This window comes from Exophiala dermatitidis, assembly GCF_000230625.1.
Source record: "Exophiala dermatitidis NIH/UT8656 unplaced genomic scaffold supercont1.5, whole genome shotgun sequence".
NCBI lineage: Eukaryota > Fungi > Ascomycota > Eurotiomycetes > Chaetothyriales > Herpotrichiellaceae > Exophiala > Exophiala dermatitidis.
In genome coordinates, this window is record NW_008751650.1 from 2,865,138 (window position 1) to 2,889,345 (window position 24,208).

General features: G+C 52.4%; 9 protein-coding genes across 10 annotated transcripts; 5 read left to right on the forward strand and 4 right to left on the reverse strand.

Moving 5' to 3' along the window:
* Nucleotides 1-953: 953 nt before the first annotated feature.
* Nucleotides 954-1,790, forward strand: HMPREF1120_06587 (cell wall integrity and stress response component; the record flags this gene model as incomplete). The annotated part of the gene is made up of 1 exon (XM_009160791.1): nucleotides 954-1,790. One exon carries the CDS (start codon nucleotides 954-956, stop codon nucleotides 1,788-1,790), a length of 837 nt encoding a protein of 278 aa, XP_009159039.1.
* A 1,068-nt stretch (nucleotides 1,791-2,858) lies between these two features.
* Nucleotides 2,859-5,036, reverse strand: HMPREF1120_06588 (uncharacterized protein). Its single transcript, XM_009160792.1, has 4 exons — nucleotides 4,716-5,036; nucleotides 4,486-4,646; nucleotides 3,665-4,405; nucleotides 2,859-3,532 (listed from the first exon to the last, which is right to left on the reverse strand). Exons 1-4 carry the CDS (start codon nucleotides 4,804-4,806, stop codon nucleotides 3,269-3,271), a joined length of 1,257 nt encoding a protein of 418 aa, XP_009159040.1. The 5' UTR covers nucleotides 4,807-5,036; the 3' UTR covers nucleotides 2,859-3,268.
* A 472-nt stretch (nucleotides 5,037-5,508) lies between these two features.
* HMPREF1120_06589 (uncharacterized protein) lies at nucleotides 5,509-7,319 on the forward strand (the record flags this gene model as incomplete). The annotated part of the gene is made up of 2 exons (XM_009160793.1): nucleotides 5,509-5,653; nucleotides 5,713-7,319. 2 exons carry the CDS (start codon nucleotides 5,509-5,511, stop codon nucleotides 7,317-7,319), a joined length of 1,752 nt encoding a protein of 583 aa, XP_009159041.1.
* A 107-nt stretch (nucleotides 7,320-7,426) lies between these two features.
* HMPREF1120_06590 lies at nucleotides 7,427-9,634 on the reverse strand. 2 transcript variants are annotated; one of them, XM_009160795.1, is made up of 2 exons: nucleotides 9,480-9,634; nucleotides 7,427-9,359 (listed from the first exon to the last, which is right to left on the reverse strand). In XM_009160795.1, the coding sequence occupies exon 2, from the start codon at nucleotides 9,234-9,236 to the stop codon at nucleotides 7,878-7,880; it is 1,359 nt and encodes a 452-aa protein (XP_009159043.1). In that variant the 5' UTR covers nucleotides 9,237-9,359; nucleotides 9,480-9,634; the 3' UTR covers nucleotides 7,427-7,877. The 2 variants fall into 2 exon arrangements, with proteins under 2 accessions (XP_009159043.1, XP_009159042.1); XM_009160794.1 differs by having other exon boundaries at nucleotides 7,427-9,368.
* A 1,431-nt stretch (nucleotides 9,635-11,065) lies between these two features.
* HMPREF1120_06591 (uncharacterized protein) lies at nucleotides 11,066-11,806 on the forward strand (the record flags this gene model as incomplete). Its single annotated transcript, XM_009160796.1, has 1 exon — nucleotides 11,066-11,806. One exon carries the CDS (start codon nucleotides 11,066-11,068, stop codon nucleotides 11,804-11,806), a length of 741 nt encoding a protein of 246 aa, XP_009159044.1.
* Nucleotides 11,799-12,909, reverse strand: HMPREF1120_06592 (uncharacterized protein). Its single transcript, XM_009160797.1, has one exon. The coding sequence runs from the start codon at nucleotides 12,206-12,208 to the stop codon at nucleotides 11,873-11,875; it is 336 nt and encodes a 111-aa protein (XP_009159045.1). The 5' UTR covers nucleotides 12,209-12,909; the 3' UTR covers nucleotides 11,799-11,872.
* HMPREF1120_06593 (mannosyl-oligosaccharide alpha-1,2-mannosidase) lies at nucleotides 12,483-15,095 on the forward strand (the record flags this gene model as incomplete). The annotated part of the gene is made up of 2 exons (XM_009160798.1): nucleotides 12,483-15,001; nucleotides 15,059-15,095. 2 exons carry the CDS (start codon nucleotides 12,483-12,485, stop codon nucleotides 15,093-15,095), a joined length of 2,556 nt encoding a protein of 851 aa, XP_009159046.1.
* A 1,025-nt stretch (nucleotides 15,096-16,120) lies between these two features.
* Nucleotides 16,121-19,009, forward strand: HMPREF1120_06594 (uncharacterized protein; the record flags this gene model as incomplete). Its single annotated transcript, XM_009160799.1, has 5 exons — nucleotides 16,121-16,273; nucleotides 16,360-16,582; nucleotides 16,652-16,752; nucleotides 16,804-16,960; nucleotides 17,013-19,009. The coding sequence occupies 5 exons, from the start codon at nucleotides 16,121-16,123 to the stop codon at nucleotides 19,007-19,009; spliced, it is 2,631 nt and encodes an 876-aa protein (XP_009159047.1).
* A 2,283-nt stretch (nucleotides 19,010-21,292) lies between these two features.
* HMPREF1120_06595 (cell wall glucanase (Scw4)) lies at nucleotides 21,293-22,668 on the reverse strand (the record flags this gene model as incomplete). The annotated part of the gene is made up of 2 exons (XM_009160800.1): nucleotides 21,293-22,542; nucleotides 22,605-22,668. The coding sequence occupies 2 exons, from the start codon at nucleotides 22,666-22,668 to the stop codon at nucleotides 21,293-21,295; spliced, it is 1,314 nt and encodes a 437-aa protein (XP_009159048.1).
* Nucleotides 22,669-24,208: the final 1,540 nt, after the last annotated feature.

Here is a 24,208-nt window from a genome sequence, read left to right on the forward strand (position 1 = left end):
GTCCCAACATCCAATCGCATCACCAACGCTCGTCAACTGCGCCTCCGTGCCCTTCTTGGGCGGATTCAGTCCTCGCTATCCGCTTTTTTCCCTGCGCTGCCGGCTAATTGACAGACACGCCGTGACTAGACCTGACCAAGTGGTACTGCCAGTACCGTGCCAGAGGGTAGTAGTGGTGCCAGTGGTAGTGCAAGTTGTGCTGGACTCGCGGCCACTGCTCCAGTTCTTTCAACCTTGGGCCAACTTCCAATCTTCTCCCTCACTTCCGCATTCAAAACACACCCTCACATTCCTTTGAAAGAGAGCAACAACTCACCACATCGCCATCGAGGCACGCATACACAGTCCAACAACTTGTCCTCGTGACAACCAACGACCGGCCGTCTCACCGTGCCTTCTCCTTCCTACACTCGCTTGGCTACATTGCTGCTTGTGCCCGTCGCTCAGGGGCCATCTGCGTCAACTTCTGAAACAACCCGCATTCCCGCCCAAGGTCAGCTTGAGATAATCGTCGACTCCCCAGACAACGCGGACGATCTGCTCTTAGGACCTCTACTACGGGTGTCGAACGAGTTGGGAAAACATTTTGTGTACATTTCATACGCCTTGCCGCCGAAGAATCATAATCACGACGACAAAAGAGCAAAGGAAATAGCAGTGCGGGCCGCTGCTGGAAAGTGACAAAGAGGACCTCTCACACCTGCGCCTCCTTCACCTGTTGTGTCAAGGTTACAGTCACACCGACAACACAACCTGATTTAATCACGCCGCCGTCAATTTGCACCTACAACGCCGGCACAATTTCTTCGACTCACTGCCCGCTTCTAGCAAAAGGGTCATTTTTTGGCCAACGCGGGTTTGGGTGAGCGACGTTCACCACGTCTTTTTTGAGAGCCTGTCTTCCTCATATTCTCTCTCGGCCATTTTGGCATAGCGAAACAACTCACATTACAATGAAGCCATCATTATTTTGTGCCACGGCTGTGGCCTCGGCACTAGCCTTTCTGTCAACACCCATACTTGCTCAGACCACATCCGCAACGGCCGCAGCGGCAATCACCACACTCGGCTGTTACAAAGATTCCGACCCTTTGACTCAACAAGGAACCTACGTCTATCAGTCTTCTGGCTGGTGCCAGCAGCAATGCGTGAAACTAGGCAAGCCCGTCATGGCCACCACAGGGGGTTCAACATGTTACTGTGGCGATGAACTTCCGGCCTTGGATCAAGAAGTGGACTCTAGCAAATGTAATACCGATTGTCAAGGTTGGCCCGAAGACAAATGTGGTGGCATAGGCTACTGGCAAGTTTATCTGAGCGGATTGACTGCCGACGTCAAGACTGCTCCAAACAGTACCACCATCGCATCATCAGCTTCAAGCACGCCCACGCAGGGCTCTGATGGAGCCACTCCAACGCAACCCTCGGTTGTCACCAAAGCAGGCCAGACAGTAGTGGTCACCGCTTCGACCTCCGCCGACAATGAGCATCACGGATCAAGTGGGCCAAACAAGGTTGGAATTGCTGTCGGCGTGGTGGTGGGAGTCATTGCTCTTGGTGCCATGGTTGGCGGCGTCATATTCTTCCTGAAGCGACGGAGAAACCGGGAAATCGAAGAAGAGCACCGTCGCAACGCCGCTGTTAGCTCATTTGTCGGCGGGACACAGTCGGACAAATCTTCAGCAACAGACCAGCGCCTCGACCCTTCCATCTATTCTCACCGCCGACCTAGTATTGGCAGTATCGCTGATGAACGAGACTTCTCTCGGAGGATATTGCAGGTAGGTTAGACCGGTTTCCCGGGTTTGGGTTGATCACTAATAAAGACCTTGCTAGGTACGGAATCCTGACCGGGACTCGAAAGCTTCCAACTTGGCCTAGCTGAGTTAGCTCCTCGTTCGACTGGAGCAAGACAATCGTGACGAGCACCGGCAATGGGCTTGTGAAGAATTATGAATCGAGTACTAGCGATGGAAGGATACAACCACATGGACCTCTTACTCGCAGATGGAAAATCATCAATGCCTACTCGTCATCATGCAATTCCACGAGTTGGTCCTTCCGTACCAATAATCCTCTGGCAGCAACATATAGCTGCTCATGCATTACCGCGATCACCCTCTGTATCACTTGAACTGGGCTTTCGACAGACAGAAAAGGCTCAGAAAATGATGACGACTTTAACTCTCTACCGCAAAATATCCCTCTCCTTTGTCTCATTCGGGGTTTCGTGTTATAGATGACAACAACAACTACCCATCCTACATCACGCCTCTTCCCCTTTGACTTTCCATGTATCACGGCATAGCTATGGCGTTCGGCGGGCTTTTTTTTACATCGAGCTATTGGCGTTGGCCGACCTGATGGCGTGGGAGGTGCTGGCATGTCATGGGCCAGGATGTCCTCGACACGCTACCTAGGTACGGACGGCAGCGAGGGGCACGGAATTGAGTGTATGTGTCCTTTGCAGAAGGCTGGTGGGAAGGGGAAGGCGGGGCAGAGAACACTGATGTCTGATGTCTACTACGACGGCGTAGTTTTCGACTCCAGCCGATATCTCTGGGGTTTGAGACCGAGACAATCGGACAGTCGGACAGCTGCAGTGGGCAGAAGGGAACGTGGTTGAACTCTCTGAGAGCGAGAGAGAGAATCGTGTGTTTGTGATACCACGGAGCTAGGTACCTTACCACACCTACCTACTTAATCATTCTGCAGTGTACTAGTACCACCTGGTTCGGCTCAAAAACTTGAACGCTGCCCATCTAATTTCCCTGCCTTCATATTGTCTGACTGTGCTTCGCACTTCTGTACTCCAAAACAAGCTGGGTATCGAATGCCTACTAGTAGGACTGGCAAGGTCATGCAGTGGTATGTTCATCTTAAGTTGTCTTTTGTATTCTTGGTATTCTTTTCTCTGTTGCTCTTGCTCTGCTCTCGCTATTTTATGATTCGCGTGTGCTATCCACATTTGTGATCCATGAACGCAGCATGTACGAAAACCCTCCCATCGACCGCGGCGACCAGACAAGGTGATTAGGGAACTTGCAATTGCAACTCAACCGCATTCCAAAGCATGCCCATGCAGTAAACAAAGAGTTCAATACCGCCTAGAACAAATCAGACCAGACCGGACCGAACCAAAAACGCCCAAAGTCAGTCAGGGGAAAAGGGGAAAGAAAACAACCGCTGCTTCAGATTGCATGTGCCAGGAACCTTCTACAGACTGGCGTGCATGAAGAGAAAGACAGTTCTGCCACATTGCAGTGGCCTATTTTCGAGGACTCCCACCGACACTGCCGCCGGTCAAGCCTACAGCTTTGAGGATATCTTTGACGCTCCATCCCGGCCCGCCCGGCACGACTTCGCGCCACGTCTCGTCGGGAACAGCGTCTTCAGCGGGCAGAATCGACCAGTTTGGGCTGGGCTCGGGCTTGAGCCATTTGAAATCGTCAACTTGATTCCATTGGTTAGGAGCTGGATCTGGCGCCCCTGTATTCGCTTTGCCTTCTTGGGCGGAAGAAATGAGATCGGACTGTGGATCAGGCATGTAGTTAGTGACGGGGCCAGTGTTGAATCCCAATAAGCTGTAGAAGATGCGAGCCAGAAGATGGGTTGCAACTCTGGCCAAAGTCGGGTGTAAAGAGAAGAAGAATCAGCTACTTACATGAAACTTGGGCAGTTCGGCAAAGCGGATGTTCTTGCAATCTTCTATGATAGGTCTGCTGGTACAGTAGAGATAGACGTCGACATTTTCACATTCGTGCATGCGGAACTGGCGACACTTAATCACTAGCACGCTGTTCCTCACTTTCGTAATGTGAGCGGGGCCGGAAACAGACCCGCATAGCAGTAGCGATGTGTTGACGGAGTTGATGGTCAGACTGGCAAAAGGAGCCGTGGCTGTCGTCGGCACGGAAAGATCAATGATACTACCAGTGATCTTTTGTAGTGTGCAAGGAGCCTGGGAGTGGTGACTTGACGAAGGAAGGATTATGTGCGCGTTGGACTGGTCGGTGATGGCGATGGAGGTCGCTGATGAAGAGAAGGTTGGCCGATTCTTTTCCTGGGTCGACTCTGTCCCAGACTTTTCCGCACCGTCTTCCGTGGGCCGTTTGGCGGCGATACCTGGTCCCTTGTCTTCGAGGGTCGATGATTGCCCGTCTATGGCGTCGCCGTCGGCATCGGCTCTCTCGTTCGCAGGAGTGTTGGTCGACGCTGGGGTATTGGCATAGGAAGAGTTGGCAGAACGTAGTCCCCCGGGGACACCGCGACGCCGTTCTGCGGCTATCTCTGCGGCATCGCTTAAAGAAAGGGCCGAGGGACTCTTGGACTTGAAGGAGAACTTGGGCTTGGGAGCAAAAGCTTTTCGGATCTCGTCGAGCTTCTCCTGCAGGGCTTTGATGGCCTGTAATGTCTGTGTGAGCATGGGTTTCCTGGCTGCAATCGCAGTCAAACACAGCTCTCGCCAGTCACAAAGGTGTGTACCTCGGCATATGTTCTCTGGTCATAGGCTGGTAGGTATCCGGAGGCATCCTTGACCTCGTTGGACAGTCGCGTGATGCCGGCCAGGCAGTGGTCCGCCGCATCTGCACGTTCCCCGCCGATGACGGACTTCTCTTCGATACGGTCCATTTGCTCCTGGAGGGCTGTGTGAGAGGGTTAGATTAGCAGAGGCTTTTGGTGGACGAAACAGGACTATTGCAGAATCTACTGACCTGTGATTTCTTGTTGGAAGTAGTGGAAGAATCGTTGCTGAGGGGTGATATCACCTCCAGCGTGAGGGCGAGACTGTGCTTGGGTTTCCATTGTAAAGGATTTCTATGGACGCTGGGCAATCTATACAGACGAAGTAGAGAAAGAGTACGGTGTGGACGAAGAGACAAAAAGGAAGCGGGCACGCGGGAAATAATGATATGATGATGGACAAGTTCGAGGGCAAGTGACGATGATCGGGCAAGTGGATTCTATCGAGTGACCGACGCGGGGGATTGACAGCAGAGAGAGTGGGTTGGAATCGGGATCCCGTCCAATTGCATCCTACCAGGTATCCCTAAACATCGAACCGAACCTCCCACGGCGCTGGCAGGACAGTAGCTTGGGGGGTTGGCTAGTCCCCGTAGCCTCCGAGTCCAGGCCACCTCGGCCTAACACTGCAGATCTCGTAGGCACGGTCAAGCGCTACCACTGCCTGACTTCAGGGTCCTCCAGGCCACCTCGGGTCGATGAACCCCTGGGCTCCGATACAGCCAGGCGCTGGCCTTGCCCTATGGGTGCTAGTTCCACGGCTCACCACTGCAGCTCAAGACCACTACCGCGAACTGCTACCACCGCGTCCATTCTACGATTCAATTGTATAGCGACAACCACTTGTAGCTCGGCAGTTTACCACACTGCAGGGTCATTCAAGTTCGCATCTTGTAGACAAACCTAGAACAATCATCCCATGCAACAACACGGCCATTCATAAGTCGCCCGCCTGCCGCCTCATCTTCTCTATTTTCCTTCTGCATGGTCACACGTTATTTTGTCCGGCAAGCTTCGACTGTCGCGAGGAAGAACAAAACCAGCGTCCGGGCATCCAATGTCAAGCAGAGGTCTCCGACAGGCCGCCCACGATACTCCCGTACGGAGATCGTGAGCGACGAGCTGTGCAGTGCGTGTTCTTGGATTTCCCTCGCGCTGCCATCGTCCCAGCTGATGTGTTTTTCTCAGAGGATGTCATCAACCGACTACGCCCGACCTTGCCGGCCCCTCAAACATGCGACCTAATCGATATAAACCCTGGTAGTGGTATCTGGTCTCAAAAGCTTCACGCTGTGTTGAAACCGCGGCGCCATGTCCTCGTCGAACCCGCGCTTCGGACACACTATTCCGACGACCTCACCCCTCTGCTGGACGCAGAAGACTCAAAATATCGGCACACTGGTCTGTTGGAAGACGCCTTGAATCCCTCCAGTGGTTTGCTGTCCGAGAATGTCACAAATCAACTCGACGCTCATAAAAATGGCCCCCGGGTTAATCCGTCACTACTCATCACGGCAAATCTGTCTGGAGCAAGTCTGAAGATGAACAATTATGCGGGCACTCAAAGCCGAAAATTCTTCGACGACCTGTACCTCTCCCTCTGGAGGATTCGCAGCAACATACACCGCTACGGCCTAGTGCGGCTGATGGTGTGGATTCCCGACGACGAGAAAGACGCATATATTCCTCGAACGGTATCGGCACGACGGAAGCAGGCGGTGATGCTTGAAGCAAGTCACCACATCACCGAAGTCGCTGGTACCTCGACACAAACCAAGACTACACGTCTGCGCAGGTGGCCTGAATTGGATCGCGAAGATGCCGCTCGAGTGGCAGCAATCGAAGCAGCTACAGGAAATAAAGCGCCAGCTTCGAGGAGAGACAGCATGCCAGTGCCTCATTTGTTGACCGTGGAACCCGTGCCCAAAGAAATTCGAAAGGTAGCATTCACCACCGATGCGGAATGGGTCCCGAGGTTTCTTGCCCTGGAAGAACGTCTGCGACGGGACGACGCGGCATGGTTCAAGAAGTACGCCTATGTGAAATATCCTCCCCGTGGTCTCATGGACACACCGGACCGAAGAGCATGGCGAGAGCTCCGCAGGCGTGCCAAAACCGCGTACACAACCCACATGAAGGCGGTCGGGCTTATCAAGGAAGAACGGGAATTGGTGGCGGAATGGAAGCGACTCATAATAAGCCCGCCCGACCATGGGTTTATGGACCACGAGAAACACCTAAAAGCCCGCGCAGAGTCCCTTCAACAGCAGATCAAAAAGCTCAACCGAACCAACCGGAGTTTCGCCGAAAAGGCCATCGACGACTGTCGTGCATACGACATGGTGCCGCCAGTCATGGCCTGGAACCAACGTCAAAGCGAGCCGTTGATCGTGCATGCCGGCGAATTCGACCCGCGGGACCGTCCCATGGCGCTTCTCGACGTCACTCCACGCCCCGACTTTCTCCTTAAGATCAACACGCACGACAAAATGGTTTGCTTCGGCCACGTTGTTGGACAGCTGTATCCTTATTTTGTCAAAAGCGTTGCCGAGGGTTTGCGGTCGCTGGTGCACGAAGGGCTCGACGATTTTGTCGCCACGATTCCGGGGATTCACGATCCCACCAAGGGCGGCTGGTATGATCTGAATGCCATCCGGGTGCGCTCTCTGCCCGCAGACATGTTTGTCGAGATTGCGCTGGCCTACGAGAGGTGGCCCTTCCGCCAGTCCACTGAAAGTATCCTGATGTTGGCCGCCGACCCTCAGGCGGCATATAGTTTAGGTGATGATGATTGAGGATGACGGTTGGCCAGTTCGGACGGGGATATGTCGATGTCCATCTAATGCAATCTTGAACAAAACATCAGATAGGTCACTTTTATACAATACGTTGTTTATCCGTCGTTCGAATCTCCTGGACTAGTACGATAGGCAAAGTGACTACTGCCCTCGGGTGCGTGCGGTGGCAGCCAAACACTAAAGGTAAGCACTATCTGTCGGCTACAGCTAGTACCGCACAGTAACCGATGGACGCCACAAACTCGAGTTTGTGTGTGAGGCGCCTGCGTGTGGACATGTACACTTTGGTTGATTTGGCTTGAGATAAGGACAGGAGACTTGGACAAAGCGGTAGGAAATTACAATATCACTAGTACGAGCGATGACCAAAGTAGCCGGGTAGAGCTACACTGACAGTATCCGTCCTAGCCATCTTCTGTATCAGTCTACGAATGAAAGTGGCGTCGGGCGTGGTGCGCATCCCTCTTGCTTGAGGTCTGATGATGGGATTGTTTTAACGCCGCTGTGCAAGCTAAAGCCTTTGCCTTTTGACACCAGGGCCCGACACACTTCGCTTTAAAATCTCAGGCTTTGTGAGCGCGTGCTACTACTGGGTACTGTAGCTGAAGGGTCCCTGATCGCCGAGCATATGTAACGATTTCGGAGATCGATAACATTGACATCTGAAAGTCGGTCTGTTTCCGCAGTAAATGTGGATTGTTGGCTCCCCTCCAAATTCGATGATTGAAGTAGGAAGGATAACATCCAAGTCGCCGGCGCGATGGATGCTCTGGGCAAGCGAGCAGAAACAGAAACGCCAGAATGGGTACTTCTGTCTCTATGTTCTTTCACCGGCAGGAGCCAAGCATAGGTCCCACTGGACTCAGCAGGCGTGGAAAGAGAAAACATTGCCACAGGAGTGACAATCTCGACAAACTGTTCATAGTCGCGCCAAAGTTGAGGGTCCCAATGAAGGCGGGCACCATAGGTACGAGCGTCAGCTTGGACCGTAGTAGTACCATCAGAAAGTCGGTACGATAACTCGGGAACAAAAGAGTGCTCGGGAGAGGCGTTAATCAAAGTGACATCGGATTCGCCTGCACCTGATTCATTCTTGGCCGGGTAGAGATACAAGTATCTGTCCAGGATCTCGCATTTTCCAGAATCTTTGTTTTGTTGTGGATTAGGCAGTACAGGTCTCCGCAAACGATATGTTTCGGCAACATGCTGAGGGCCTGAGAGAAGATCAGTGGTTTCATTGGCGTCTGCAGGCGTGTTAGATTGAAATGGTCTGCGGTCTCGACGGGCTTTCAAAACGTCATCCCAGGAGTTTTGCCAACGATAGAGACAGCCGTCAAGGAGGCCATCGAGATCTCCGTCAGAAGAAAGGCGATCCGTATCAGGAAGCCAAGAGTTCGGGATGTATGTGACGCGTAATTCATCGTCTTCAACAATACCAATGTTTGCCAGGACTGACCAAATTGGTTGAAACAAGCGGGTGGAATTGGGAAGAGGAATGCGAACGGGAGTGCATGGTGTGATACCAAGGGCGTCAAACTTGACATTTTCAATGCGTTGATACAAGGCCAGAGCCATTGAGTGACGAAATTCAGCGAAGGAAAATCGTTCATTGAGATGAGGTTTGAGTTGCGAGAGTTGTACCCAACATTGTTCGACAAGATCGAAGAATTTGTCTACGTTAGGCGAAGACAAGATTCGTTCCCTCCTTCCAGAAAGGCCCAACCCGTAGGAAGTGAGGACAGAGTTGCCTTCGAAAAAGCCAGGAGTTGATTGCGTAGTTGAAGCCGCAGGCTTTGAACCACTGGACTTGTTCTTACCGTGATTGTATTGGGATCCGGAAGCAACATTGGGCGCGCTGTCAACGCCTACGGCCCTGGCCGCCGCATAATGGGGAGCTGGGCGTGATTCAGACATCGGGGGTGGAGATTGCAAGTAAAGATACCTAGGTAGATAGGTAGATACTAGGTAGGTAGGTAGGTACAGTACTAGGAGTGTTGAAGTTGTGGTTCACTGTTTCTAGAAATACAAGTAGTAGTGCTGGTAGTACTTTGTAGTGTTCGTTAGTGAGTGCCTGTGAATGGACTAGGGAGGCGCCTCCGGCCTGCGACACCCACGGGCACTTCAACTTCAACCACTTCAAGTTTAAGTTCCACTTACTGATATAGGAATGATTGACTGATTTCTTTAGCGCTTCGCCATCCCCTGAATATCGTGGCATCTAGTGCCGTCGGCAAACAGCGTCGGCTTCAAGTTCGTTTCGTTTCGACGATCCATTCCTGCCGCTCGCGTGAGCACGATAAACACAATCTGTGAGACTGAAAAAGGAGTCGAAGGAAGTATTCAAGTCTTACAGCATTGCGGCTGATATTTGGCCCTCCAACTGTGACAGCGCCGGCCTTCAGGCCAGCCAGCTCCATAATGATGCAACTTCAGGCCATCCTGGCGTCTGACTTGAAGGAATTCGGGCTTTCTCCTATGGCATGCTGCTCATCACAATCTTCGCCCTGATGATGCTAAGAATACCCACCATCTCATCGACCCATCAAGAGCCTGGCCACATGCCGTGTTGCCCTACAACTGCTAGTGGACGCCACGATACCGGCGGAAGAACAGGGTACCCCCTCGATCCTGGCTGGGTCAGCATCCCAAAAGAGAATCAAGGCGGTCATCATACTCCCATAATATTGATTTTCATCACATCTCGACGCCATTTCATATATTGTTGGCCTTTCCCATGCAAAAGGACAGAATTAAAATCCCCAGTTGAATTTTACTTATTTAGTCGTTATGTCATGATTGACTTGATGTTGTCCTCCCTTTCACTACTATTATTGGAGCAAAACGCCCCCCCAGGATCACCATTTCCCTACCTTATTTACCTGACCAGCCAAACCGGCAGTCAAGAAGAGGCAGATTTCGCAGACTCAGTCTCGTCCTGACTTGCTGTGACGCCGTCTGTTCCTCAACATATGGGGAGACACAATATACACAACTTCTATTGTCTCACCCTCCCTTTGCGACAGCTATGGCATTTTGCTCTGGGTAGGAAAGAAATATTGCATTCCCTCCCCGAGACAGCCTCGCTGACAGGCGTAAGGGCGGCAATACCCACCGATCGTCAGTCATTATCGTCATCCATTTCTGTTTCTGTCTCCGGGCTTTCAGGTCTTGTGGCAACAAATAGTCAGGACGACGCCTCGTCGATATTGTTTTGCTCTCCCACCGAAGCCGCATCTCTACCCACAACTTCATCCTCCAAACCTGTGCCCCGGCCTATCAAATTGAGAGCCGCTTGCAACCACTGTTTTTCTGCCAAGGTGTGCTCCCACAAACTTGTTTCTTCTTGCTCCATTGTCTCCTCGTTGCTTACTGTTCGAGCCTGGCAGGTTAGATGTGATGGGAACAAGACGGGCTGCCGGAGATGCTCTGAAAAGAGACTCGAGTGTGCATACAGCGAGTCTAGGGTTGGGAAAGTCGTAGGCAAGAGAAGAAAGCGCCCCCTTGCCCAGCCGGTCGACTACAACGTTCCCTTTAATTCGCAGAGCTGGAGTGCCGCCCCCAACCACGATACAACTCAGGCCATCCCCTCACCCGCAACCACCCAGGGATCGGACGAGTGTACCCTTGCGAAAGAAAGTTATTGCAATCGACCAGTGTGGGCCACCTTTGTTGCCCAAGGTGGTGACCACGACCAAGGATTCCTGAGCGTCGACGACAATACCGACTCACCGGCCACTATCGAGATGGCCGGCAATCGAAATATGTCTCTCACCAGCGACGCCGGGTCGTCCTTCTTCCCAAACAGCGGGCTACCCACGCCGGCTCTTAGTCCTCCTCAGTTTACGCGATATGCTTCACCTATACACTTCCAGATCCAGCCTACATCCAGAGACATATCCACTCTGGTCCACTCACAATACTCTACAATGCCGGTAATTCAGAAGCCCGGTAGGGTTCCGGAGGACGAGGAAACGGTGTGTATCAAGCTGCTGGCACATCTCAAAAGACACCGACGAGATGAGACTGGACTCCTGGCAGCACAGGTTGAGTTGTTGAAGAAGAGCAATGCCGTGGTACGGAGGATCTTAAAAAGCAAGAATGTCCGGTCAGACTATGCATGTCAACTGCTCCTCTCGAACGTGTTGGACAATCTGGTGCGACTATGTGAGCAGCTCTGTGATCAGCAGTCAACGCTCAAGGTTGTCCCGATCACGTCAGACGATGTTTCGCAATTTCTACATGATGAGCCTGACATGGGGATGGAGTCGAGTATGCTTAATGGCGGTTCTATCCAGCAGCAACCACTGACTCCCCCGGACGGAGAGGTGCTGCCAATCTTGGCCAAGGATGTCTTATCCCTCAACTCGACAGTGAGCGACATGCTGAAGAAAAGGCCCTTGGATGGATTTCAGATGCTGGGAAGACATGAGACCTTTCACATCGCGCTGGAGCAAAGACTGATGCGCGTCATCGCGGGGCTGTAGGCCTAAATCTTGCCTTTACGGCCGATCAGCGGCCACTATAACGCGCTAATGAGTAAGATAATCATTCTAGACACAGTAATACACAACACATTCAAGTTGTACCGAATTACTGAAGGTCATAGTAGGTCTTTTGCGGAATGGCCCCCAAGCCGAGCGGGCGGACAAACATGCCAAGGCCGGAGTGTAACCTGGAGTTAAGTTCCCTGCCAGTGGCGGCGGCCGGCCGAGGGGGGCTAGGGAGGCCTGTTGAGTTGCTCCCACGTAACGAATGGCGGCCCGCAGCGGCGGCGACCCAGTGCTACTGCCACTGCCACAGCACTCCCTGTACTGATCTGTGCCGTGCCTCTTGCTCCTAGTAGTAGGACTACTGAGGACAACCAATGCAGTGCGAGTTGTTGCCATCTTGCCTGACCGAACATCTTGTCGAATAGCACATTGCCCAATCTTCTGGGGCTACTCCTTGTTTCTCCGCGGTTCCTACTTTGTGGTGCGACCAGCTTCTTGTTCTGGTGTGCGTCGACGCTGGCTGTCGTTACAGTACTAGTTGTAGCATTGCCCCGGACCACCGTCTCCGAATCCTCCACATTTTCTTCAGCCAGATGCAGCAGGCTGACACGCGATCAGCACCGTCGGATTGTTGAGGCTGCTGACACACTTGATACCGACATTGACCAACATGTTCCGCATGCGGCGTTATCGACTGTTTCTGATCGTGGCCCTGCTGGCAGTGGTCACGGTCTACCATCTCACCCGGGTCCATCGCTGGGATGGTTCAGCCTTGGAGGGCCTGATCGGATACAAGCCTGATACTGGCAAGACGACCGTTCCCATTTCTGACCCAGCACACGCACCCGCACCCGCACCCGCACCCGCATCAGACCCTGTTGCACCTGTCGCCCCGGAGGCAGATGAAAAACCAAAACCAGCCACGAACTCGAGCCCTCCGGTTGCGCCGACGGTAGAATCCCACGCGGCGGCTGTTCCTGACTCCTCTGAGCATGTCACCACTCACTCCACCTCTGCTCCCTCTAAGTCGGTGTCCACGATAACGGGCGACGAGCTTCTCGCAAAACAGCCCAATTTCGAGGAGGATTTCGGCGAACATGGTCAAGGTCGGTACGAGGTAGTACCTCGACCGTCAGACCAACCAAGAGCATACTGGAAACCACAGAAGGAGCACTTCCCGTTACCGGCAGAAAGCCTGATATCTTTGCCGACAGGGCAGCCAAAGGTTCTGCCCAAGATTCAGCACAGCTTTAGCCGCGAGTCATCGTCGAAGAAGGCCGAGCGGGTGCGGCGACAGGCGGCAGTTCGCCAATCATTCAAACACGCTTGGAATGGCTACAAGAATCTGTCGATGCCTCACGACGAGCTTAAACCGCTCTCCCGGGGCGTTGGAGATCCGTTCAATGGCTGGGGAGCAACACTGGTAGATTCTCTGGATACTCTTTGGATCATGGGACTGCGCGACGAGTTTGAGGAAGCTGTCAAGGCCGTAGGGGAGATCGACTTCAAGACCTCGCCTCGAAAGGATATCCCTCTGTTTGAAACGACAATTCGCTACCTTGGAGGGTTGCTTGCTGCATACGATCTCAGCTCGGGAAAATACCCTGTGCTGCTGGACAAGGCGGTCGAACTTGCCGACATCCTCATGGGCGCATTCGACACTCCCAACCGGATGCCCATCACATACTACAACTGGGCTCCGTCATATGCTTCCCAACCACATAGAGCCGGAGCACATACCGTGCTTGCCGAATTGGGTTCACTTTCAGTGGAGTTTACTCGGCTGGCTCAGATCACTCACGAGAACAAATACTACGATGCGATTGCCCGCATCACCAATGCTCTCGAAGAGTGGCAAAGGAAGACGACACTGCCGGGTCTCTGGCCCTTAAAGGTCGATGCATCTGGGTGTCGTAAACCTGAAGTCGTCCGCAATGCAGACGGTGTTGATGAATCTCCTCTGTCTGTGGCCGAGAGTGCGGGTGAAGATGCGGATGATCAGGACACTCCTGCCCCAGCCGGAAACACTGGACCAGACTCAAAGCGGACGGTGAAACGGGAAGCACCACAGCCTCATGCAGGGGTTGACGCCGCTCCGCCGAAAGAGGTCGTCGATGACCTCGGAGGTAAATTGGTGCCAGTAGACAACGAGAAGTGGGAGGGAGACTATGCCACTGTCGACTGTGAACCGCAAGAATTAAGCTTCGAGCCTCATTCGACCAGTCACACATATGGAATCGGCGCCATGGCGGACTCGACCTATGAGTATTTGCCTAAGGAGTATGCACTGCTGGGTGGCCTCCGTCCACAATACAAGTCCATGTATCTGGATTCAATGACTGTGGTTCGAGAGCAATTGCTGTACCGACCCATGACGAAGGAGAACGAGGATATTCTTTTCGTGGCCAAGCAAATTATCTCGCCCAAAGCGACCAAAAAGTCGAAGAAGAAAGTGACCAAGTATGAGGGCACACATTTGGGTTGTTTTGCGGGAGGTATGTTTGCGTTGGGCGCCAAAATGTTTGGCCTTGAAGAAGATATGGACATTGCTGCGAAGCTCACTGATGGCTGTGTCTGGGCATACGGCTCCACACCAATAGGGATTATGCCGGAGGAATTTGAACTGGTGCCATGTGACAGCCGCACTGCTTGCATCTGGAACGAGAGCAAATGGCACGAGGCTCTGGACCCACGTCGTGAGGAAAGATTCCGAGCGGTGGAAGCCTATAACAGGGAGCAACAATTGTTACACGAACAGACAGTCGCTCATGGCGCGGATCAAGCCGACGAGGCTGAGTCTAGTGGAGCAGAGTCGGAGCCTTTTATACCGCGGGTACCACTGTCGCATGAAAAGTACGTGGCTGCGAGAATCCTCGAAGAAAGACTGCCACCAGGGTATACCTCAATCAAGGCCAGAGATTACCGTCTCCGACCCGAGGCGATTGAGTCGGTCTTTATCATGTATCGCCTGACTGGGGACGAGAGCTGGAGGGACAAAGGCTGGACCATGTTTGATGCGGTGGATAAAGCGACCAAGACCGAAATTGCCAATGCCGCGGTGAAGGATGTGACCAGCCAGCTGATGGAGCAGGATGATACTATGGAATCTTTCTGGCTGGCCGAGACGTTGAAATATTATTATCTGCTATTCAGCGAACCGGATTTGATTAGTCTGGACGACTATGTTTTGTGAGTACTCCGGAGCGGGTGTTATACCATCGACGGCTTTACTGACCTGCATGATAGGAACACTGAGGCACACCCATTCAAACGGCCGAGGTGATATTGAAAGACAGTTGTTTTGGACGACTCTGCAGCATAGGGCCGTATCTCTGACGTTCCATGACCACTGGCACTCGGCGTAGCATTGCCCGGCGTTATAGGAGTCTCGCGCCTTGACCCAGCGGAGGGGCGGAATGCCATCCGCCGGGTCGAGATGGCACACATCTCCGGTACCACGGTTATCGGGCCCAGGAGTATAGTTGTGCTATGTATGACTTGCATCATAGAGACCATTACATGTTATGGCGACAGTACTACAACACCTGAAGGACTGTTGACAGTTATGAAATCAGTATTACCTATTGTCGAACCACATTGTATGTACGTACAGTACCTAGGTATTCTGTACCTTGCGACGGCTGCCCGGGGTTGAAGTTGTTAGATCTGAAGGTCCTCGCGCGCGTCATCGGCCCACCAACTGCGGACCACCAAACACTGGCACTTCTTGTTGCCCCCAAACTTGGCTGCTACTGTATCGTCGATCGTCTCAGACCTACAGTAATACTAGTAATAACTGTTTATCTGCGAGTCTCATCTCAGGCCTTTAATCACCACTATCACTATCCATTGACCGACCTCCGCTCTGCCTGCCTATATCACTAACCATTCTTTATTTTGCGTGGGGCGTGTTGGTGTTGTGTACATGTCGACGCATGCCTGCGCTTACTCGCACGTGAAGAGCGTCCGTCCGCTTCTGTGGCTATCCCGCCCAACATCCGCCGTGGCAGAGACGATATGAAGCTGGGCGTAGTATGGAACAAGAGGTTACATATGACTTCGAGGACGACTACCAGTTCTGGACCGGTCAGTCATGCCAGTGATCCATTGTCCATCTTCCTGGCCGGGTATCTGTTCGGTGCTGACATCCAGGTGACATCAAGTTCTCGACCAGACCGTCTCCCGAAAATGCGACTCCCATAGCGCGATCGATGATACCTTGCGATCCTACCTGAGTTTAATATCTTCCTGCCGCGGTACGTCGAAGTCCGATGGGTGTTCATGAAGAGATAGGTGATCGGCAGGGAAATGGAAATGCTGATGGCAGATCTGCTTGTTCCAGAACGGTTTCTGCCAACCGACGAGGACTTATGTCGCTGCGCTCTCAAGCTACAAGAATCGCCGCTGTTCGAGACCCACGGTGACTACATCCGTCGGCAATTTGTCCAATGTCTGCTCGAGGTATGTTGCGCTCCGGTCTGGGTTGGAGGGGAATCGCCAGCACTCGCCATGCGTTCGCGAACGGTGACTGACTAAAATGGCTTCAGGAGGATGAACCCGACACCATTCTGACTTCGACGACGTTCCTGATCGCCGACGCACAAACTCATGAAAGTACTTATGAACTGTTGAACGAGGAAGGGGCGTTTCCCAGACTGGTCGATCTCATATCGAGTCCACAGCAACATGGCCACGAACCGCTTCATCGACTGCTGATGGAGCTGCTTTATGAGATGTCGCGCATTCAGAAGATAAGGATTAGTGACCTTTGTATGTTTGGACATCGCGGTCGTCCTATCGAATTATGTGGTGTGGTGATCTAACACAACACGGCAACAGCACATGTCAGCGACGACTTTGTCAAGATGCTGTTTGAGATCATAGAACAGGTTTCCGACGATGTGAACGACCCCTATCATTATCCTACAATTCGTGTTCTGGTGAGCCTACTACTTCCCTTGACACGACGGCAACACTAATGGCTCCAACAGCTTGTCTTGAATGAACAATACATGGTCGCGGCACATGATCCCGTCAACGGCCCAAATACCACCCCTTTAACCAACAAAGTCATCAAGGTCCTCTCCGCCCATGGCAGTGAGTACAAGACTTTTGGTGAGAACATTATATTGCTACTGAATCGTGAAGGTTGGATCTCACTCTGTTCTGCTGCTGCTCGGAATAATCTGACCCCTGACAGATGAAACTTCTTTACAATTGTTGACCCTCAAGCTACTCTACCTCTTGTTTACCACCCCGTCAACCTATGAATACTTCTACACCAATGACCTTCGAGTATTGGTGGATATCTTGCTCCGAAACCTGCTGGATCTTCCTGAGGAGGCGGTTTCGCTTCGCCATACGTATTTGCGTGTCCTTTATCCTCTTCTCGAGCACACTCAACTACAATATCCTCCCCACTACAAACGGGACGAGATCCGCAAAGTGTTGATGGTACTTGGAGGTGGCCAAATAGCAGACTGCAATGAGCAGGAAAATGGCGGGCTAAATCCTTGGAGTCATTTTGATCTGGTGGATGAGACCACACGCCGACTGGTCAAGCGATGCGAAGGAGTGAGCTGGCTGACGGATCCGGAGACCGAACCTCTGACGCAAGTCATATCGCCTACCGACGAAGCAGCATCCGACACTTCACTTCCGGCGTCGCCATCCAAGGGCAAACCACCGGCACTTCCGGCACCACGAAAATTAAAGAAACGGCACTCTTCCAAGGGCTCCACACTGACTGTCGGCCAGTATCTCACTCCACAGTTGGAAGGTGCCAGGCAGTCAAGCCTCAGTATGATGGAGGTGGCGGCACAAAGGGAGAAACCCGGGGTTATCACTCCTAGTCGAAATCCGAGCCTGAAGCAGAACCTGCGAGCCGCCATCATGCATAAGAAGGAAAGACCTCCCCCACCGCCCCAGGCCAGACGCTCGGGTTGGGGACGGCCAAACTTACGAAGCCATGCGACCGACGCGAAGGTTGCCAAGGCAGGAATTACAATTACGGAACAGGCAAAACCTGAACCTGAACCTGTGTCCCATGACGTGCAACAGCAGGGGAATCAGGCGAGACGGTCCTCATTGGGAGCGTTATCCGACCAACAGAAAGAAAAGGCTACACCGACCCATCACGAACCCCCGCCAGTGCCGGCCAACCATAAAGGACACTTCAGAAAACCACCGCCGACCCCCAAGGCGCGCCGTTGGCGGGTGAAGCGTGGTAAAGAAGAGGACGGAAGCAATGGTACGAATGGAGCTAGAGAGCCTGGCAAGTTTAGCTCGAATCTGCCTTCGATAGTGACTACTACCGTTAAGGGAGAGCATTTCACGGAACAGAGTCCATTTTCGCCTCACGAAGAGACATTCAACCCTGGCGACCTGGCCTCGACAGGAACAGCGGACAGCAATGTGAAGTTGGCGGTCAGTCAAGCATTGGAGAACGCGCAGGCGCAGGTTGTGGAGGCTGTCACAGATACGCTGGAACATGTTGAGCTGGATGTCAGCAAAAAGGATAACGCCGATGGTGGCAAGGGGGCCAACAACAGTGAACTGAAAGAAAGAACGGGAAACACTACCCGAGAGGACGATGGACATGCAATCGACTCCAAACAGCCATATGAGGACGACGACCTTGCCCGCACCAGCAGCAACATCGGCAATGGCGAGCACCAGCAACCCCAGACCCAATCACGAGAAGATGAGGAAGTAGTCCCCTTTCACGACGCCGTGTCGAAGCAACCGGAACAGCAACAGCAACAGCAGGTTTCAGAGGCCGGGCGGATGCCATCATCGCGGTCTTGGTCTCGATCTCCTCACCCTCCTCGACCAGGGCCTCCGCACGACTTTGAAATCACTGTCACTTCCGAAGAATATGGAGACGGGGATGCCAGTTTGTCCGTACCAATCGGCAAACCGTCGACAATACAAACTCCACAAATGGTCCTCACCCCTCCCGCGCAAGGACCGCTCCGTGGCGTTCCTGGACCACAGTATGAACTTGAGCGGAGTCCCTTTTTGACTGATGAGGATGACGATGATGATGAAGTCGAAGTCGAAGTGGGGGCTGGTAGGGAAGTTGAGGTCGAGGTCGAAGTAGAGTTGCATACGGAGACAGAGGCGGAAACGGAAGAGGGTGATGATGGAGGTGCCCCTCTTGACGTTAGACGGCTTGAAGAAGTGAATACAATTTGAGTGGGCAACAGCAGAGGCTCATGAGAACGAGGACGAGATACAACCAAAGGCGATGATGAATGACTGGAGCATGGAAAAGTCCATCATCACGGCTACGAGCAGAAGCCGGCCGCTGAAGGTGAGAGCCAGGGTAGAGTTAATCAAGACATCATACACATCCGAACTACCTTATTTGAACGTACTGGTATCAAAATGCATATAACGTGAGGCACTTTTGCTTATCCGTTGCCATGGGGAATTGTGCTGGGCGGTAGGTATGTATGTATGCACTTCTTGTTCCGGCCTGCCCTACCCTACCCTACCTAGGTAGGTCGGTACCTAGGTACCTACTCTACTGCCGTATGGGCGCCATCCGACAAAAAACAGAATCGGCAATCGCGGAGTATAGGGATCTACAGTATCTGTATCTCTCCCGCTTATCACAGTGACTACCATTCCTACCACGCCTCCACTGCATAGTATATATGTTCAGACGCTGGAGTCTGGTCTTGGAGACAAAAAAAGGATGAAACCAACCCAATTCCCTCCCACAGGGGAACCAGTCAGTCAGTCAGCGCGTACTATAACCGTCGTAATACCCCCGCCGCTCTAAGTAGGCAGCCTAACCTCTGGGGTGCTCCCCCAGAGATCACCCGCTTAACCTCACTCACTCCGCGACCCGAAGTAGTAGGCTAACTCAACCCGAGCACCCGGCCGGAGGTTCTAAGTCATAGGTCATCCTGAAAAGTCAAACACTGCACCCGCGGCGGCGACTTTTCCAACTAGCGGTTGAGTTCAAACTAGCCGTTGTGAATCTTTTTGCTTCGTCCGAGCCAATTGTCACGGTGCCAGTGTCTGGCGCTACGACCTGTAGCTGAGACTGAGACACCGTCCTTACCGTTACGCCACGGCGGCAAGACTCGCGCAGAGAACGATTGGGGACTTGATTCACGACACATTTTTTGCCATTTCTTGTTCAAGTAATGTTCTCTTGTTTTTTGAGTTCTGGTTATGGCCTGTGATGTTTTTGACCGAGGTATACTGTATGTGGACTACATGCTGTACCTGGGCGGGCATATGTGTTTCAATGCGGATATATCTTTCAAGCTCTCTGTTGGTACCGACCAGAGGGGTTCAGTCATATTGCTGCCCGCTGCATTTGAGAGAGTATCCTTTTTTTTTTGTTTTTGTTGTGATTCTCACTGTACTACGTTGGGTGCTCTATGGGGGAACCCCCACCGCTCCTCCCCGCAACTTCACTTCCTGTACCCCAGTAGCCCCTGTGCCCCCACTTTTTTCGTTTCTACACTGTACAACTACAGTAGGAACACAGTAGGTAGGTACTATTGTCCAAACTCACTGACAACATTACGATCGGTACGATCAGTCCGTAGCTCGAGCACCATCCAGCCTTGAGTTCAATGCCAACGAAGCCCCTAGTAGTAGTAAGTATGCAAAATGACAAATACAAACAACAGTCGAACACCAACTGTGGGAGCCTACTACATTCAACTACTTTAAGGCGCAGCGGCTTAGATGTTTATGATGTACTCAATGGTCATACGTGCTTGTTAGAATAAATTATGGATATACAGCACGGTACATTTTTTGATTTTCTCTTGGTAGGGCCGTGCTCGTGCAGCAGTAGTAGAGCAGAGCAGGGCAGGGCAGGGTAGGGTAGGCCAGAAGAGAAACATACAGTAAGTAGCCTGATGGTAAATATACACCTACCCACCCAATTCCCCATGTCGATGGCGATGGCTGCGCAAAATTATATCCTACTAGGTCCTTACAGTTGTACTACGATTCAACAAGACAGTTGGACAGCATTGATATGAAATAACTGCATAAGTACTGAGAGAGGGGTAGCTAGACTGTACTGCAGTGCTACACCGCTAGGAGGTGCTGTGAGATCAAAATCAGAACCGGACTTGATTGCATTCAAGCACTTATTTTCATTGTGGTAGTACCTAATTACCCAGGTACTAGTACTGTACCTGCTATTTGACTAGGCAGGTACATCCAGCAGTACGAGAGACTGGCACTGTACTGCGCAGCTCACTCCCTACCTGAGCCCAAGACCAAGCAAGCCGTTGATTGATCTCCCGGTCATTGTCTTTTTGGCCGTGCTGCTGGATTGAGAAAAGGACGAAAAAAGCCACGCGCCGAACTGGGGGTATTTGCAAGCCGAACAAAAAGAAGAAAATGCTGTATCTGATCGGTCAATCGATCGAAGTCGGTAGTTGCAAGGAGCCACCATCACGGTCGAGTCGAGACCAGTCAAGACCAGCCAAGCCAAGCCAATCAATGACCAAAAATGCCAAAGTATTGCTCGACACCAAAAGGACCAGGAGCCTTGTAAGTGGCGTCGAAAGCCTGGAAGAGGAACAAAGAGCCGGGATTGCTGCTAAAAGACGTCTTCAGACTGGCAATGGCACTGACTTGGTTGGCAGGCGATGGAATCGCGAGACTATCGGGAGATCCTTGCCATGGCCAACCGGACTCAGTGATAATGACTTGTTTACCACCAGCGATCGAGGCAACTTCGCTGGCGGCGTTGATGACGAACGAGCCAGCATTCGGAGCCGAGGTATTCGGATCAAAGAATGCATGGGCATTGACTGCACAATAGTCGGAATTGGCACAGATGGAAGGATTCTGCTGATGGGCCATGAAAGTGTCGACGGCGACAACATTCTTGGAGAATCCTGCTGCCGCTAGAATGGGACGGGCAACGGCAAGTGCGGCAACCACAGCAGCAGCAGAACCGCCATCGTTGACGACTTCGTTGCCAATCACCACGGTGTCGATCGGGGCCCAGTTGCCGTTGATCATGCCGACCAGCTTGGCCAGGTCGCTGGCGACATTGCCAATTCCGTTCAGACCGATAATCAATTGCAAGCCTTGGGATGCGGCAGCCGCAGCAACCACGCCCAAGTCACAGCCAATGTCGTAGGTGCGCACTTTGGTGAAGCCCTGGCTGGCGAGGAATCCAAAGTCCGAGTTAAGGCTGGTTTGGTCCTTGCAACCAGAATCTCCAATCAGTTCGTAGCAGATGCCGAATCCGCTATAGTCGGCAGATGATCCATCGGCATGATGCGCGAGCTTGTCACCACCTGTACCAGAACCAGAGGTACTAGCGGCCTGAGTGGAAGGAGCCGAAGAAACAACAGCCGTGCTGCTGGAATCAGGAACGATGACGCTGGAAACTGCTGCGGGAGCGGATGAGATTGGGACAGAAGATGCCACTGCCGAGGATTCGTAGCTCGAAGAAGCAGCAGCGGTTGGGACATTGTATGTTTGAGACGATGGGACGACAACGGTGTTGCTGCTGACAGGAACAACAGCGACCGGAACCGGAGTCGAAATCACAAGAGTGTTGGTCGCTGTAGCAGAGGCGATCGGGATATCACGGTATTCGGTCGAGATGATGTTGTTGTATTGATCGACCCAGACAACAGCATTCGGCGCGGTAACAGTGACGATGTCGGTAACGGTAGAGTAATCGGTGACTGCGTGGCGCACATGGTGATGATGTTGTTGTTGACCCGGACCTTTTGCGACAGTCAGTGTTGATTCGTTGCAAGCTCGTATAGAACCTTTTGTGAGTACTCACCATGAGGAACAGCCAGACCAACCTGTGCGCACACGGCAGCAAGTCCGAAGACAAGGGCCTTCATCGTGTTGCGACAATGAATGAAGAAGGCGTTCAGCCCAAAATGAGTGTCAGAAGCCTATACAGAACCAAATGGTGAGCAATGCATCAACACCGGACAGCCCTGTGAATTTGATTTGCATGCGCCCCAAAAAAGGGTCGGACAGCAAGTGTAGGTGTAGGCCAACGCTATACTACTATAGCGCACGATCGTCGCACGGGAGATATGCGCCGTTGGCAGGGTAGATCGATGGGATGGAGTATTATGGGGGAAGGGGATAGGAGATTGCCTGGTGGTCCATGCGCTGTCACTCGAGGCTTAAGTCCCAGCGCAGCGAATGCGGCTTTGTCGACCAGGGCGACCGAGAACAAAGCACAGACAATAGCCGCTGTTCTGGCTCGCCGCTTCTGGAGCAACAGAAAGGAAAAGGTCGAATGGGAGGAGAGGAAGAGGAGGGTGGCTGCGATCAGGTAGGTGTGCGACAGCTGAATGGGCTGACACTGGCTGCGCCCGCAAGCAGAAATGTGAAAAACGTGGCTGCGCACGGACTGAACACCAAATGTTATGCATCCGAGACAATGACATCAAAGACTTACCGAGAAAGATATTGTCGAGCGCGACTATGATAAAGCTGTAAGAACTGGTTGCGACAAGCACAGGTCGAAGAGGGTTTGTGGTGAGAAGAGGTACGAGGGTGGGAGTAAACAAGAAAGAGAGTGCACGGGCGAGTTGTAGACGGAATGTTATGTTGTTTTCGGAAGAGCGCAGTTGGAATGTTAGTGACAAGAATGTCTGTTTATCTGGTACCTTTGCGGTGAAGCTCTCGAATTGTCGCAGGTCCTGGCACAATTCACCATCACCTTCGGAGTGCGCGACTGGACTGGACGGATTCACGATCCTGCGCCGCATTGTGTGCACTCAGTGACGGAGACGGTGAATGCAGTGAGTGCGATCAAAATCTGTAAGTGACGACGCTGAGGTGCAAGTTGCGCGTCGAAGCAGAACGTGAACCTCACGGCTGCTCACTCCGCTGGCATCCTCAACCCACCACTCACTCTTGCCAAAACGTGAACGAGATTCATCTTGTTCATTGATAAAGAAAAGCAGTAGCAGTAGCGGCGGAAGCGGAGAGGCAAGAGACACAATCAAGGCATCAACAGCTTGAAACACATTATCACGCTTCATCCCAACCAAATCATCATCAGCTATGACTACCACTCCCTCAATGACCAGCTCCAAGACTCTTCCGCTGCGACAGTCTCCTCCTACTAGCAATTCATGCCGCTGACCAGCTGGGAAGAGAGAAAATGAAGATTATACTTTACCGTGCAATTCGGCCTTTGCTCCACTGCCTCGAGCTCCTCTTTCTGTCGACTCCGAGTCCAGCATTGTGTCTCACTCGAGAATCCTGATCGAGCGCCGAGCTGGGGCTTCCTTCTTCTTCCACCACACTCATACTAGTAGAACCTTCAGCCGCTCTTTTTACTCGGGTTACACAATTCAACAGGAATCGGGACTCCTCAACTTGAACGGCTTGGAAGGGACCGGCTGAAGGAAGTCGACT